The following is a 17,929-nucleotide window of genomic DNA, read 5'->3' as shown; positions in this document are numbered from 1 at the left end:
TAACTCTTGATTCAACTTGCACCCTATATCCAGGCTACTGTTTGGGAGCCTGTAGATAACTCATATTAGGGTCTTTTTACCCGTACAATTCCTCAGTTCTATCCATACTGACTCTACACCTCCTGATTCTATGTCACCCCTCGTAAGGGACTGAAGGTAATAAAGTAAACATTTTGTTCAAATGTCAAGGGATAAAGTTCCTTAAATACTACCCCTTCATTGCAGCCTGAAAAGGGGTGTCCATTACATTAATTGTGTATTTTTGTTTCATCGTTATTAATGACAGTCAGTTAGCTTTTCAAATTATGCTATTTTGTGCCATAGGCATGCTCTGAACCAAGGTACCCAAACTAATTGTTTAGGATCTTTACAGCCAAATCCATCACATACACCAAACTACCCACCATTGACTCTATCTACACCCCACACTGCCTCAGAAAAGCAACCAACATAATCAAAGACTTGTCCTAACCCCGTCATTCCTTCTTCCCCTGCTCCCGTTGGGCAGAAACTTGCAAAAGTGCACCTTCTTCCTCTCCTGTTATCAGGCTTCTGACCAGTGCTTCTATAACCTAGGGTGCTGGCCAATTTAGTCTACCCCATTGCAGATATTGGACTTTGTGTTTGGACCTTGTGCAACAATGCAGAGAACTATTGTGTTTAAGAAGGAACTGCAGATGCTGGAAAATCAAAGGTACACAAAAATGCTAGAGAAACTCAGCAGCAGCAGCATCTGTGGAGCGAAGGAAATAGGCAACGTTTCTGGCCAAAACCCTTCTTCTGCAGAGAACTATATTCTGCACTTTGTATCTTTCCCTTCGCTCCACTTAATGTACTGCGAGTTTGACTTGGCCGTATTTACGTTTAGGTGTGTCATAGATTGTATTTTAGATTTATTATCTTATCTGATTGGATGGCACACAAAACAAAGCTTTTCACGGTATCTTGATACACATGACAATAACAAACCTAAATCTAAACCCACCTGAGAAAAGACAAGCTGGGGTTGGGGCTCATGAGGAGTCCTAGCTGGGGTTGCTGTTTGAGGCACAAAGGAGTTAGGAGAAGATAATGGAGTCATATACAATGATGAGAGTTTCTGATTGAGTAAAATGAAATTAAGTGTTTCCAATAGAAAAGGCAGCAAAAGCCAGAGGGCTTATATTTAAAGTAACTAGTGAGGGGAGGGAGTCAATTTGAAAAACCTTTCAACACAGGGAGTAAAGGTCTGGAACTTACTGATTAAGAGGGTGGTGGGGAAAGAAACTCTTGTCTTATTTAAGCAGCATGTGTACTTGATGACCAGCTGAGCAATAGATTAGATATTGGCCAATGAGATTACGGTAGCTCTGTTTTGACTACACAGACATGGCAGAACAACCTCCTTCAATAACATTTTCTATGAATTTCTGTTCAATCTCTGAAGCGTCAGAGGCAACTAAGTTCAATGACAGTTGCAGTGTTCAGTTCCATTCACAACTCCTCAGAAAATGAGACAATGCAAATTGCATACAGCAAGAACTGGACAACAATTAGGCTGGGCTGCTGACAGGCGAGTGATATTTATGCAGCATAATCATGAGCAAAAACATCCATTACACAATCAAACCAGTGTCAGGTACCTCACCAAAATCCTTAATCAGACCAGTTGCATAAACAGAGCCGCTCCAAGAACATATAAAAATATCATAGATATCCTATGGCAAGTGACTTACCTCCTGACTTCTCAATGCCATTCCATCCATCTGCAATACACGTGTAAGGAGTGTGCACAGAATTTTCTCCATTTGCCTGGTTGACTGAAGCGCCAACAAGAACAAGAATCCCAATGCTAACCAGAAAAAGCAGCCAGCTTGAGGAGTTGATCCCACAATTTAAATATTCATTCATTCCTTTTACTACTGACAGACCATTGCTTCAATTTGTACCATCTACAAGAGGGATACAACAATTGACCAAGACAATTGTTTCCAGCATCCATCACGTGTGATCTCTGAAAAGGACACGTCTTTTCCAGGTCTTTCTCTTCCCCAATTAAGGGGGAAACAGTGATGCAGTGGTAGAGTTGGTGTCTAACAGCACCAGAGACCCGGGTTCTTTCCTGACTATGGTGGTGTATCTACAGAGTTTGTACGTTCTCCCTGTGACCACATGAGTTTTCTCCGAGTTCTCTGGTTTCCTTCCACATTCCTAAGACATGCAGGTTTGTAGGTTAATTAACTTCTGTAAATTGGCTTCTGTAAATGGTCTGTAGTGTGTAAGATATGTTGGCCTTCATAACAAGAGGATTTCAGTATAAGAGTAAAGAGGTTCTTCTGCAGTTTTATAGGGCTCTGGTAAGACCACATCTGGAGTATTGTGTACAGTTTTGGTCTCCTAATTTCAGGAAGGACATCCTTGCGATTGTGGCAGTGCAGCGTAGGTTCACGAGATTGATCCCTGGGGTGGCGGGACTGTCATATGAGGAAAGATTGAAAAGACTAGGCTGGTATTCGCTGGAGTTTAGAAGGATGAGGGGAGATTTTATAGAAACATGCAAAATTATAAAAGGACTGGACAAGCTAGATGCAGGAAAAATGTTCCCAATGTTGGGCGAGTCCAGAACCAGGGGCCACAGTCTTAGAATAAAGGGGAGGCCATTTAAGACTGAAGTGAGAAAAACCGTTTTCACCCAGAGAGTTGTGAATTTGTGCAATTCCCTGCCACAGAGTGCAGTGGAGGCCAAAACACTGGATGGATTTAAGAGAGAGTTAGATAGAGCTCTAGGGGCTAGTGGAGTCAAGGGATATGGGGAGAAGGCAGGCACTGTGTTTTATTGATTGGGGACGATCAGCCATGATCACAATGAATGGCGGTGCTGGCTCTAAGGGCTGAATGGCCTCCTGCTGCACCTATTTTCTATGTTAGTGTTCAGGTGATCATTGGTTGGCGTGGGCTCAGAGGGCCGAAGGTCCTGTTTCCATGCTGTATCTCTAAAAATTAAATTGCCATTGAGAAGGTGGTAGTGAATAATCGATGAACTGCTGCAATCCTTATGGTGATGTACTCCCAGAGCAATGTTGGGAAGAAAGTTCCAGGATGAAGGAACAGTGCTGTATTTCCAAGTCGGAATGCAGTGCAACTTAAAAGAGAATATGCAATTGGCTGCATTCTCATTTCTTTCTTCTTTTTGATGGCTGAGATGACAGGTTTGGGAAGTAATGGTGGAGCAGTCAAGGCAAGTGCAATTGTAGATGGTAAAGACTGTAGCCACTGCGAGCCGGTGATGGAAGGAATGAATTCTGTGGGTAGTGAAAATGAACATTTAGGGTGGAAAATTAACTGCCAATCATGAACGACCAGTTAGGCTTCATCCTTGATGATGTCAATTGTACAATTTGTAAATGAAAGTATTTGAAGGTAAATTAAGAGTATTTTATCATGGTCCTGATTTAAGCCTTGTGGATGTAGGAAAGGGGTTTCAGGAAGTAACTTTGCTGCAGTATACCCAACATAATTTTTATATGGCTCTTCCAAATAGGTTTCTATCAATGATGGCCCACCGCCTGGATATTGTTGGTCCCCAGCCGAGTGATGGTAAAGCTATGCTAACCTCATTGGATCAGAAGTCAATGCTGTGAAGTCCCTCGGTAATTCCCTCCCAATTGTACATCATGGTGCTGCCCCCTCCTTCAGTGAGACTGCCCCTGCTAGCAGCACAGGATACATGTAGAGATTGTGATGGATGTCTGGCATTTTGTCCATAAAGGTATGATTACATAAATTCCATGTCAGGCTGCTGCTTGGCTAATCTGCGGGACTAGTTTATAGCTCTCCCCATTTTGACCTGAGCCCCAGATACATGTGGAGGACTTTGTAGAATCAACTGGTCTGGAACAACTTGCTGTGTCAGAATTTGATGCCCACATCATTACTGTTTGTGTTTTTTAAATTATTTTTCAGGCGAAACAGAGGTGATACGATAACCGAATGGCTCATTAGGCCATTTCAAAAAGCATTTGAGAGTCAGAACCTTATTATGCATCTAGCCACAAACACCCCAGACTGAATAATGGTGTTCATAAGTCATTGGAGTAGAATTAGGCCATTCAGCCCATGGAGTCTACTTCACCATTCAATCATAGCTGATTAATCTTTCCCAAGTGGCAGATATCCTTGCCTGAAGAGCATTAGTGAAGCTGTTTTTACAATTATTTGGTAATTCTATGTGCAACATTGTGGTCATCATTCCAAAAAACAGTTTGTTCATTTTATTAATCATCTGGAATTAGAAAATAAATTCTGGAATTGGGACAACCACATTCTTGAATTGTTGGTCTGAGCTTCTGGAACACTATAGCTTAAATCATCGAATGTCCCCTGTGAACACCTCTACAAAGCTATTGTCTTCCAATTTAGTTAGGTCTTTTAGAACAGTTGCATTGTACTGGCTATTTGCTGTTGATGCTTTATGTTTGTTGGCACCTCATTTATGGGTATAATAATAATCTTTATTGTCATTGTACAAGACAACAAAATTTTGTTGGAGCAGTCCTCCAGCTGCACAGGATTATGAGTATAAAATACGTTAAAAAAAGAACTATTAAAAAAATGAGACTATAAACATATAGGAGTATGGGCGGGTGTGTGAGAGAGAGGGGGGGGGGGGGGAAATAGAGGGGGATCAGTTCAGTAGTGTCACAGCTCTATGGTAGAAGCTGTTTTTTACTCTTGTCGTGCGGGCGCTCAGTGTCCTGTATCGTCTTCCTGAGGGCAGGGGGTGAAGAGGCAGTGTCCAGGGTGTGTGCTGTCTCTACTGATGCCCTTGACCCTCCGGATGCAGCGGGTCCGGTAGATGTCCTCCAGTCTGGGGAGCTGGGTGCCAGTGATCCTCTCAGCAGTCTTAATGACGCGTTGGAGAGCTTTCCTGTTCTCTGCGGTGCAGCCAGAGTCCCATACTGTGATGCAGTATGTGAGAACTGACCCAATGGCTGACCTGTAGAAGCTCACCAGCAGCTGTTGTGGGAGACGTGCCCTCTTCAAGCACCTCAGGAAGTGAAGCCTTTGAAGTCCTTTCTTGGCCGTCGCCGTGATGTTGACGGTCCAGGTCAGGTCGTGGCTGATGTTGACCCCGAGGTACCCGAGTACTAAGTACTGCTCCTAATATTCCCTTCTGCACTCTTCAATAAACTAGTGTTTATGATCGACTTGGAAACATATTGCCAATCCTTCATTAAGGGATGATCAAATTATTGGAATTCCTTACCCAAAAGGTACTGGGGGGGGCACACTGCAACCTTTAATGCAATTCAACCATCTTCTCAAGAGCAATTGGGGACGGGCAATAAAGGCTGGCCTTGCCAGTGATGCTACACCGCACAAATAAATTGTAAGTATATCCATAATACGAACACAGATGAACTGGGCTGCAAACATCAATTATGACATTGAAACGAATCAATGTAACATACACAAAAATGGACAACAGTGGGATTATAATTCTGAAGCAAAGTAATCATTGAAAAACAGCAATAGTTCTTTCAACATAGACTACCAAATTAAAGAAAATTTCTGTAGTATGATGCAAGAATATCTCAACTTTCCGACACCATGCAGATTGTAGGAATAGCAGCCTCTTCCTTCAAGCAACAGGCAGTAACAGTAAACAAACTTTAAAGTCAACCATTCTGAAAGATCTAACCAAATTTGATCGAAATATTAACTGATTCAAGCAACTTAAACTTCACAGCAGCAATTGTATAAACTCTGTGAATTGTACAACAGGAAACACTTAAAATAGTTTTAACATTCTTAAAGATTTGATTAACTATAAAAATAGTTTGAGTAACCAATATGCAGATTTAGACAGTTAACTACAAAACAATATCTTACCACTTTTGCTATGCTTTGTGAGGATTGCTCTGTTCCAGTTGTTGATAGAACTGATGGAATTTTGTACTTTGACGACAGCGCTCCGGTGTTGTTATCAATCCCAAGGTCAAAACTTGAGGAAGAACGCATGGATACAACAGGGAGGTTATGTCCATTCAAACCACTGCCTTTGTACTGCTCACAGTTCTTTACTGAACTAAACAAAGTGCCATTGGGTAGGCTTGTGCTGTGGAAAGTGCCAGTAAGTTTAGCAGTCTTCTGCTCACTTTCATCAGAATCCAGTTTAGGAAATGAGAGAGATTTGATATTGCTGACAGAGGAAGCAGGCGGGAGAGATACTTTGGCAGAAAAGGGCACTTCTTCACAGTTCTCCAACTGTGGCAAATTTATGAGGCCATTTGGCTTATGAAGGGATTTGAAATCTGAGGTGGCCTCCACTATTGAGACCTGCATTTCTGGGCTTGTTAATGCTTCTGTGGATCTTACAATCTGCACATTTGGGCCATTATTCAATTGTGGAATGATCATCGGTCGTGAACTTGCTTGAACTTCAAGAATATTTTTGAGTTCTTCTTTATCATTGAGTGTTTTCAATTCCAGTTTATCAAAAGGATCTTCTTCATTTTCAAAATCTGCAAGATTGAATTTAGTTGTGTAGGGGGGGCTTGGATCTTTTTGCTTCAATGTATTGCTGTTAGCTGGCAACGGGGTTAGAATCTTGCTATGCCTTAGGTCGGCAAATAAAGGGTTAAAAGGCAGTGGAAACGCTGAAGAATGTAGTCCATCAGTGGATTGGATTCCACCTTTTCTCTCCAAGATGACTTCAGATTCAGCTGTCAATGAAGTAGCTTCCCTATTTAAACTTGCCATCTTTTGTGCAGCTTTAATTTGTTTGATCTCTTTGGCCCATTTTATTGTTTGCTTCTCTAAAGATAAATCGTACTACAAAAAAAGAAACAGCACTATTAAATGCCTGCAAATAATTTGAAAGAAACATAGATGACAAATGTTTTCACAAAACCGGCCAAAGAAATGGTGAGATAAGTTTCAACAAGGTGGTTAGGGCAAAGAAAATATACCGAGATGATGAGACTCGGCTTGCCCAATTGATTATTATCCTTCGAACTATCTGATTATTATATTAATAAGGGCAGATTGAGTGAGATAAAACAAAAAGACACGTTAATGCTGCAAAATGCAGGCTGGAGTTGTTGCAATAATTCAAAACCAAAGGCAAATGTTGGAACTGCTCTGGAGATCAAGCCTTTGAAGAGAGAAAAACTGACGTAACTTTTGTTTTAATCATTTAAGGGGTGTGGGCTGAGCCTGCATTTAATTATCCACCCCAATTGCTCATGGGAAGATGGTGGTGAGCTGCATTTGAGATGGAGGTATACTCACAATGCTATTGGGGAGGAAGTTCTAGGATTTTGACCAAGTGATTATGAAGGAACAGTGAGATATAACCATATAACAAACCATATAACCATATAATAATTACAGCACGGAAACAGGCCATCTCAGCCCTACAAGTCCATGCCGAACAACTTTTTTTCCCTTAGTCCCACCTGCCTGCACTCATACCGTAACCCTCCATTCTCTTCTCATCCATATGCCTATCCAATTTATTTTTAAATGATACCAACGAACATGCCGCCACCACTTCCACTGGAAGCTCATTCCACACCGCTACCACTCTCCGAGTAAAGAAGTTCCCCCTCATGTTACCCTTAAACGTCTGTCCCTTAATTCTGAAGTCATGTCCTCTTGTTTGAATCTTCCCTATTCTCAAAGGAAAAAGCTTGTCCACATCAACTCTGTCTATCCCTCTCATCATTTTAAAGGCCTCTATCAAGTCCCCCCTTAACCTTCTGCGCTCCAGAGAATAAAGACCTAACTTATTCAACCTATCTCTGTAACTTAGTTGTTGAAACCCAGTGAATTCTAGTAAATCGCCTCTGTACTCTCTCTATTTTGTTGACATCCTTCCTATAATTGGGCGACCAAAATTGTACACCATACTCCAGATTTCTCACCAATGCCTTGTACAATTTTAACATTACATCCCAGCTTCTATACTCAATGCTCTGATTTATAAAGGCTAGCATACCAAAAGCTTTCTTTACCACCCTATTTATATGAGATTCCACCTTCAAGGAACTATGCACGGTTATTCCCAGATCCCTCTGTTCAACTGTATTCTTCAATTCCCTACCATTTACCATGTACGTCCTATTTTGATTTGTCCTGCCAAGGTGTAGCACCTCACATTTATCAGCATTAAACTCGATCTGCCATCTTTCAGCCCATTTTTCCAAATGGCCTAAATCACTCTGTAGACTTTTGAAATCCTCTTCATTATCCACAACACCCCCTATCTTGGTATCACCTGCATACTTACTAATCCAATTTACCACCCCTTCATCGAGATCATTGATGTACATGACAAACAACAAAGGACCCAACACAGATCCCTGTGGCACCCCACTAGTCACCTGCCTCCAACCTGACAAACAGCCATCCACCATTACCCTCTGGCTTCTCCCATTCAGCCACTGTTGAATCCATCTTGCTATTCCTGCATTCATACCCAACAGTTTAACCTTCTTAACCAACCTTCCATGAGGAACTAATCTTCTTGAATTTTTTGAAGAGGTTACTAGAGAAATTGACGAGGGTAAAGCAGTGGATGTTGTCTATATGGACTTTAATAAGGCCTTTTAGTCAAACATTACCTTCCAGGCACAAATCCATGTTGACTGTTCCTAATCAGACCCTGTTTATCCAGATGCTTATATATATTATCTCTAAGTATCTTTTCCATTAATTTGCCCACCACTGAAGTCAAACTAACTGGTCTATAATTGTGTATAATTATATTTGGAGTATAATTCAAATAAGTGTGAGGGGTTACATTTTGGGAAGTCAAATGAGGGCAAGACCTTCACAGTGAACAGTAGGGTCCTGAGGATGTTGTGAGCAAAGGGATATGGGTGTACAGACATGTTATTCCCTGAAAGTGGCGTCCCAGGTAGAGAAGATGGAGAAGGCGGCCTTTGGAGAGGGGCATTGTTGTAGACGTGTATAAAATCTTAAGGGGGATAGATAGGGTGAATGCATTCTTTTTCCCCATGGTAGGGGAAACCAAGAATTAGAGGGTATAGGTTTAAGGTGAGAGGGGATTTTTTTAAAAATAGGAACACCATGGGCAACCTTTTTACACAGAGGGTGGTGGGAAAATGGAAAAGGATATTAGAGGCGGTACTTGAGGCAGATACAATATTTAGAATACATTTGGACAGGCACATGGATTGGGAAGGTTACGAAGGATATGGCGAAACGCAGGCAGATGGGACAATCTTAGATGGAATGTCGGTCAGCCTCAACAAATTGGCACCCATTTCAATGATGTTTGACTTTGTGACTATGAAAGAATACGTTTCCACCCTTAATAAGCAGCATTAAGCAGTCTTTTAAAATGCAAAACTGCAAAGAACATTACAATCCAATAAATTAAATCAAAGACTTTATAATGGGAAATACATTTGAAGTCTTTTGGACCATCGTGAGGACATTCTTCTTCCAAACATGTTCAGCACCCTGCTTCAAACCAAATACGCATACAGGATGGTAGACAAAAATGCTGGAGATCTATAGAGCGAAGGAAATAGGCAACGCTTTGGGCCAAAACCCTTCTTCAGACCTTCAGAAGTGTACAGGATGCCAGTTTGGAAAATTATAAACATACCATTCCTAAAGGACGACTTAAAAGATACTTGAACAGATTCAGAGGTTGTGAGGTTTAGAGGGACTGGGCACAGGCAAGTGGTTAGCTTGGTTTGGCAACGTTGTCAACGTGGACGAGTTGGGCTGAAGGGCAGGTAGTATCGTACTGTATAGCGCTAGGTCTTTATTCCTTTTTTAGAATATAAATTTCCATCATTTAGGTTAAAAATTCACTTAAATTTAAAATAGTTTAAGATTTGTTATGCATACTCACATGAAACTCTTTAAATCGTGTAGGGTTGTCTGATACACAAAGTCCAACTGGAAACCCCACTTTAGTTGGAATCTTGAACTTATCGCCAATCTTAAATGTGACATCATCCAGATAACTAAAGCCTGCTCCTAAAAAACAAACATTTTCATAAAGCTTCCAAACTAACATCAGTTTTAATCAATACTGTCCAGAATATTTGTTTATCTCTTCACTGACAGGAGGTCATAAATTTAAGTTTTTAAAGATTGGAGAATTTGTTTAACTCCACCTTAGCTCAATGAATATTTTGTCATTTAATCACTAATTTAATTGGATATTCTTTATTCACACCAGCATATTCACATTATAGCAGATATGTCCATTACAATACTGGACAATTCCAACCAGTTCCTTTCTAGATCCTCTCATTGTGCACATTGGATATTGGGTAATTAAGTTAAGAGGATAGTTTCAATTCACAGCATTACATTGCCATTTGCCTGTGTTCATGCAGACCACTTAGAAGGAAAATATAGTCTTGACTCATGTCGCTCCCATTCTAGCCCCGCAAATGACCAAAACTTTAGCAGATGTTCAGCTCCAAAAGGCCTCAAGTCCTCACTGCTGTTCCAAAAGTGGATTATGAACAATAACTGGATCTCAGTCTGAGGAAATAGAGAATCGCTCAGACATCACTGAAAGCTTTGACAGTTCAGACCACGGTAAGACTTATTAACATTGTTCACGTTTTTAAGATAATTAGAGAGATTCAGAAACAATTGAAAAATAATTTAAATAAATACAATATATTTTAAAAGTTTAAAAATGACCAACTTTCCTTCTTGTTCAAGGTTAGTAACCTCATTCAAATGAAAGGAGCTGTCCTGCAAGTATACTGTTTTGGTGAACGGTTGCACTTTCTCTCTCCACATTTTGGAGATGGTGCAGAAGAGATTTACTGGAATAATTTTAGGAATGAGCGCTTAATGTACATAAATAAACTCAAGAAATTGGGATCATTTGCCCTAGGGCAGAGAAAGCGGGTGTTAAAAATCATTGAGCAGAAAATATCTCCAGTGACTTAAAGGCCACAGATTCATAAGAGAACCTATCAACAACATGAGGAAAGAAACTTCAAGCACTGGGTGGTTAGGATTTGGAATAATTAGCATAATAAGATGTCAGATAATAGCTCAAATGTAGCCTCTTTAAGTGAACCAAATCAATATTTGGAAGATATTGAGGGAGTGCAGCGTAGGTTCACCAGGTTAATTCCCAGGATGGTGGGACTCTCATATGTTGATAAATGGGGCGGCTGAGCTTGTATACTCTGGAATTTAGAAGGATGAGAGGGGATCTTATTGAAACATATCAGATTATTAAGGGTCTGGACACGCTAGAGGCAGGAAACATGTTGGGCGAGTCCAGAACCAGGGACCACAGTTTAAGAATAAGGGCCATTCAGATGAGGAAAAACGTTTTCACACAGAGAGTTGTGAGTTTGTGGAATTCTCTGCCTCAGAAGGCAGTGAAGGCTGGTTCTCAGGATGCTTTCAAGAGAGAACTAGACAGAGCTCTTAAAGATTGGAGTCAAGGGATATGGGGAGAAGGCAGGAATGGCGTACTGATTGTGGATGATCAGCCATGATCACATTGAATGGCAGTGCTGCCTCCAGGGGCCAAATGGCCTACTCCTGCACCTATTGTCTATTGATATAATATCCACAATCTGTTCAAATTGGCAGAAATACTTCTACCTCAATAACAATCAGTACGGGAGCACCTCAAGGTTGCGGGTTCAGCCCCCTGCTCTACTCACTCTATACTCATGACTGTGTAGCGGACACAGTGCGAACTCCGAACTCCATCTTCAAGTCCGCCGTTGTTGGATGAATTACAGATGTTGATGAGTCCGAGTGAGATTGACCAAATGGTGCCAGCACAACAACCTGGCTCAATATCAGTAAAACCAAATAACTGATTATGGACTTTGGAAGAGGAAGGATGACGAGGACCCACAATCCTGTTTATATCTGCCATCGGGAAGAAGGTACAGAAGCCTGAAAACTGTAACGTACAAGTTCAGGAACAGCTTCTTCCCTGCAACTGTCAGGCTATTAAACACTACAACCTCAATAAGTAGTTGAGGCCAGTTCATTGGCTATGTTTAAGAGGGAGTTAGATGTGGCCCTTGTGGCTAAAGGGATCAGGGGGTATGGAGAGAAGGCAGGTACGGGATACTCAGCCATGATCATATTGAATGGCGGTGCAGGCTTGAAGGGCCGAATAGCCTACGCCTGCACCTATTTTCTATGTTTCTATAAGCTCGAACGACAGTAGACTATTATTATTGCACTACTGTTTGTTTTTGTGTGAACGTATGTGTGTATATATATATATATATATATATATATATATATATGACGATAAAACACTCTTGACTCTTGAAATTGGAGAAGAGAGAGCAACAAAGAATAGCTGGACTGTTCTTCTACTACAAAGGTAGTTGAGATTAAACTACATGTATTCAAATTTATCATTTACAGATTTGATGACCAGTTCTGTAATCGACACATACATGGCACATCATAAATGAAAAAAGTTACACTGCGAGAATGAAAAGGAATTAAAAAAATACGTAAAATAAATATTTAACCGTGCATCATTAAATTGTGGAATTATTTGTCAAATTATTTGTGAGAAGATGATTAATATTTGTTTTGTGAGCCATTTGCTTTTGTTAAATGCTGGAAAAAAAAGTTGCCTGTGCAAAGATAATACAATTGTAGACATACCAGAGTTTTGAAAATCTGATCCTGATTTCCTTGAGGCCATTTAGAATCTGAAATAAAGCAAAGTAATGTTGATTAGAAACAACAATGTAGCATGGCCAATCAATGTCAGATGCTTATGTCTGTACCATGATGTGATTGTTATGAAAAAGTTAATTTTTTTATCGCCAATGACACACATTTGGCAAGACAGTTAAAGCAGATTTGCGCTTTCATTCTCGACTTTACCTCCAAGGCAGATTCAAGTAGTTAGTTTGATACCAGTGTATATTGTGCCAGTTCAAATGTAATAGCTGGAGCCACAATCCAGCAATTTTGCCTCAAAACAAAATGAATAACCCTTCTCATAGCCATCACCTTGTTCATTGACTCAGGCAATTAGCATCAAGCCAAACAATAGTAAATTCTAAAGATGGACACAAAATGCTGGAGCAACTTAGTGGGGACAGGCAGCATCTCTGGAGAGAAGGAATGGGTGACGATTCAGGTTGCCGAATGAAATTCCACCCACGCATCCTGCTTTAGCAAATTTCTTTTTATATCACATGGAGGTAATTTTCAGAGCTAATAGGAAGCTGTTCAACCTACAGAAACTACACTCCAAAACCAAGGTTAGCCAAATCATACTAGAAGAACTGCAGGGTCCAACTAATCCACTCCAAATAGCCCCATCTAAGCTAGTCCAATTTTCTTTTAATCGACCCATATTACTCCAAACTTTTCTTATCCATGTACCCGTCCAAATGTGTTTGAGAAACTTGGCATTGTCCTCATCACAAATGCTTCCTTCGGCAGCTTGGTCCACATACCTCCATTCCTTGTGTAGAAAAAGTTGCCCCTCAGGTTCCTATTATAGTGCCCTCCATAATGTTTGGGACAAAGACCCACCATTTACTTATTTGCCTCTGTACTCCACAATTTGAGATTTGTAATAGAAAAAAAAAATCACATGTGGTTAAAGTACACATTGTCAGACTTTAATAAAGGCCATTTTTATACATTTTGATTTCACCATGTAGAAATTACAAATTACAAAGGACATTTATTGTCACATACACCAAATGGTGCAGTGAAATTTGAGTTACCATGCAGCACACAAATAAGATAAGCACAACACTATAGAATTTAACATAAAACATCCCCCCACAGAGGAATCAACGTTTCCCCTCAGTCATCTTCCTCTTGTTCACCCATGGTCGGGGGCCTATTGAGGCTTCCACAGTCGCCGCAATGGCGGCCCGATGTTTCAGGCCCTCTCGCCGGAATGATGGGATGATTGGAGCTCCGGCGTCGGAACAGAACACTCTCAGTGGCTTGGAGTTCCGAATCGGCCACTTCCTACTGGAGACCACGGCTTCCGAAGTCCAGAGGCTGAGCTGGGTGGAGCTCCAAAACTTGCGATCCTCGGCGAAAGATCCCAGGCCTCCGCGATGTTAAAGTCAGCGCCGCCCGCAGCTGGAAGCTCCGCAAACCACAGCTCCACGGTGTTAAAATCGGCAGGCCCAACACTCCGGAGCTCCACACAGCGATCCCGGAAAGGCATCGTCCATGCGATGGTTCTTCAGTGCTGCGTCGCTGCTGAAGCTCCGGCAGGAAAGGCCGCGCTGATGCAGATGGTAGGCCGCGGGGGGGGGGGGGGGGGGGGGCTCGGGGGGGAGGGGCAAAGATGCGGCTCGGAGAATAGACGCATCCTCGAACAGGTAGTGACTGAGAAGACGGCTTCCCTCTTCCCCCCCCCCCCCCCCCCCACATAATAAAGACTAAAAGACCTTGAAAAACAAACTTTAGACTGAAAATAACAAAAAGGATTAAAGGACAGACAGCTGCTGGCGAGGCTGCCACACTCGATGGCGCCGCCGCTCGTGTTTATACATAGTTTCCCCCCCATCAACCCCCCCATTTCAGGGTATCATAATATTCAGGGTATCATAATATCATAACAAATGGCTTCACAGGTGTTTGCAATTGCTCAGGTGTGTAATAATTGCCTCCTTAAAGCAGGTATAAGAGAGCTCTCAGCACCTAGTCTTTCTTCCAGTCTTTCTATCACCTTTGGAAACTTTTATTGCTGTTTATCAACACGAGGACCAAAGTTGTGGCAATGAAAGTCAAAGAAGCCATTATGAAACTGAGAAAACAAGAATAAAACTGTTAGAGACATCAGCCAAACCTTAGGCTTACCAAAATCAACTGTTTGGAACATCATTAAGAAGAAACAGAGCACTGTTGAGCTTAATAATGGCAAAAGGACTGGCAGGCCAAGGAAGACCTCCACAGCTGATGACAGAAGAATTCTCTCTATAAAGAAAAATCCCCAAACACCTGTCTGACAGATCAAAAACACTTTTCACGAGTCGGGTAAGGATTTGTCAATGACCACTGTCCACAGACGACTTCATGAACAGAAATACAGAGGCTACACTGCAAGATACAAACCACTGGATAGCTGCAAAAATAGGATGACCAGGTTACAGTTTGCCAAGAAGTACTTAAAATAGCAACCACAGTTCTGGAAAAAGGTCTTGTGGACAGATGAGACGAAGATTAACATATCAGAGTGATGGCAAGAGTAAGTCTGGACGCTTTTTCAGCATGTTGAAAAATGTCCACGAGTAAAAAAAAAAATAGCCCCGAGAGTACCTACAGCTGGCTATTACCGTAATTACCAGAATCAAGGGGAAAACTCGGGAGAATTCGTGAGTAACTCGGGAGAGTGGGACAAGGGCTTAACTCCTCTTAGAATTTTTCTTCATAATAACTCATTGCATGAAATTTTCCCAATCTTCACTTTCCCACATAAATGTAAAGTGTAAATATAGCTCCTCTGGCTGCAGTTAGCCCTGTAATGAAATCAGTTACCACATTTTATCTTTCAAAATCAGTCGTATTCATGAACACATTATTAAATGTTCTCAATCTTTTCTGCATCATGGAGAATAATTCCAAGTTGTCTACTTCCTCCATTTTCCTAAACTCTAAATAAGTTTTGTTGTGTTTCTAAGGCCCTAAAACCAAATGGTGAAATGCAAGTCATCAACTCAACTGCCAAATTTTCAAACCAGATATATTCAGATTCTCAACTAAAGCAGTTTTTCCCCAGAAACTATTCAGGTTTCTAATAAAGTTAATTTCATTCCAAGAAAACCAAACAAATAAGTTACAAAACAATTACATTTTATCAACACTCAAGGAAACACAATGGTTTTAATCCAAATACAGCACAACCTGTGTATATATTGCCACCCTTTCATGATATCCCCAGGTGTTTCGTACCTAATAATTCTGAACTATAGTGACCATACTGGCAAATTCTGTCACCCCAAATGTGTGAATTTGTATCTGAGAAAATGGACTTGCATAAAAAATGCTAACATTCCTAACAAGCTACGGTGAATTATCTTGCACTTTTGATTATTCAGTGTGAATGTTGTCATTCAGACGTAATTGCTCCATATACTCATATTTTACCCCATAATGGATTTTTCTATTTTTTGTTACAAAATAAATTAATGCTGAGTTATCTGGAGGAAATTTTGTGCTTCCATAAAATCTTGAAATGCACCTCTTACCGGATATATTTCATAACATTATATAAAAAGATAACAAACCCTTTTGGTCACTTCAGTCATTGGTTTGACTCGTTGATCGGAAATGCAAATCACAAATTTTTGCATGGAGTTCCAAGACACCATATGCTATCATAACTTATTTCCCAACTCACACTCTTAAAGATGGAATTTATATTAATTAGAGCATGAATAGTCTCCATTCCAATAGGTTTTGTATTAAGGTGATAATTTCATAATGCAAACTAGCTGAAAACTTAAACTGGTGTATGTATGCACACAAATATTTCGTTGACAGTATTTCACCCCAATTAATTTCCTTCATTTAGATCATAATTAATACCTTTTACAACTAATCCCAAATACCATAATAGTACTATTCCCGACCATTCCCTGCTAACCTTATCCCTAAAACTAGAAGGAATGTACAATAAAAAATAGTTCTGGACGTTTAATCCTCAAATACTAAACAACCCAGATTGCTGTATATATTTAAAACAACAGATGGAATTCTTTTTTGAGACCAATGATACTCCAGATATTTCGCCCTCATTATTATGGGAATCTTTTAAGGCTTTTATCAGAGGTTCTATCATTTCATATCAAGCATATCAAAACAAAAAGAATAGGATGGAACAATTGCAACTAGAAGAACAGATCAGACAGCTGAACTCAGAAAACGCGACAGATCCGTGTATGGATAAGCATAATAAGATAGCAGTATTAAAATTAAACTAAATCAAATTCTCTCTGCAAGAGTTATCAGACTATTTCAAATTACTAAACAGGAAAATTTTTAATTCGGCGACAAACCACAAACTTCTAGCATGCCAGTTGAGAAAAGTGGAAAAGGACCATACTATTCAAAAAATCAGATCAGATAAAGGTGAATTGTTTACACTTCCCAAAGACATTAACGAAAGATTGGCCCAATCTATCAAAATTTATATACATCCAAAACATCAACAGAAATGAGAAAAATTACAAACTTTCTTGATAAATGTAATCTTCCGATACTTAATGTGGCAGAACGAGATGAATTAGGAGCTCAGATTTCAATTAAAGAAATAGAAGACTATCAATTCATTGAAGAATGGCAAAACACCAGGCCCAGACGGGTTTAGTAACGAATTTTATAAAAGATTTTATGAGGTAATCTCCCCGCATTTACATAACCTTTATATACACGCATTTAAAGAACAGACCCTACCACAAACCCTAGCTGAATCAATTATTACACTTATACCCAAAAAAGATAAAGATCTGGAAGATCCGGGATCATACAGAGCAATCGCCCTGTTAAATACAGATCAGAAAATATTCGCTAAAACTCTTCAAGAAGATTAAGTAAATATGTTAATAAATTAATACACTCCGATCAAACTGGGTTTATACCTAAGAGACACTTGTTTAATAATTTGAGATCCCTGTTCAACATAATGTACTCACATAGAACGATAAAAGAAGACATCAATTATTTCATTAGACGCAGAAAAAGCATTTGATCAAGTAGAATGGAAATATCTTTTTACAGTATTGCAAAAATTCCAGTTGGGAGAAAATTTTATTTCATGGATAAAACTGCTATATAAGCCGACTGCCAGAGTACTGACTAATCATATACTCTCACCTAAATTTCAACTATCCAGTGGCAATAGACAGGGATGTGCATTATCACCCCTGTTATTTGACCTTGCGGTTGAACCTTTGGCGGAAAGTAT

General features: G+C 40.2%; 1 protein-coding gene across 3 annotated transcripts in view; it reads right to left on the bottom strand.

Annotated features, from left to right (window-relative positions):
- ubap1 (ubiquitin associated protein 1) overlaps positions 1 to 17,929 on the bottom strand; it is a 37,334-nt gene that overhangs the window by 14,593 nt on the left and 4,812 nt on the right. For 2 of the 3 annotated variants that reach the window (XM_055632658.1, XM_055632652.1), the window contains exons 2-4: positions 12,646 to 12,692; positions 9,872 to 9,999; positions 5,872 to 6,813 (exon numbers count right to left, since the gene is read on the bottom strand). In XM_055632658.1, coding sequence (XP_055488633.1) covers positions 5,872 to 6,813; positions 9,872 to 9,999; positions 12,646 to 12,685 — 1,110 coding nt within the window. In that variant the 5' untranslated portion in view covers positions 12,686 to 12,692. The remainder of the gene's footprint in view (positions 1 to 5,871; positions 6,814 to 9,871; positions 10,000 to 12,645; positions 12,693 to 17,929) is intronic. The other variant, XM_055632667.1, reaches the window with a different exon arrangement.

Source organism: Leucoraja erinacea, chromosome 1 (genome assembly GCF_028641065.1).
Source record: "Leucoraja erinacea ecotype New England chromosome 1, Leri_hhj_1, whole genome shotgun sequence".
In the NCBI taxonomy this organism is placed as follows: Eukaryota; Metazoa; Chordata; class Chondrichthyes; order Rajiformes; family Rajidae; genus Leucoraja; species Leucoraja erinaceus.
Note: the sequence above shows the minus strand (reverse complement) of the source record. Positions and strands in the feature narration are given on the sequence as shown.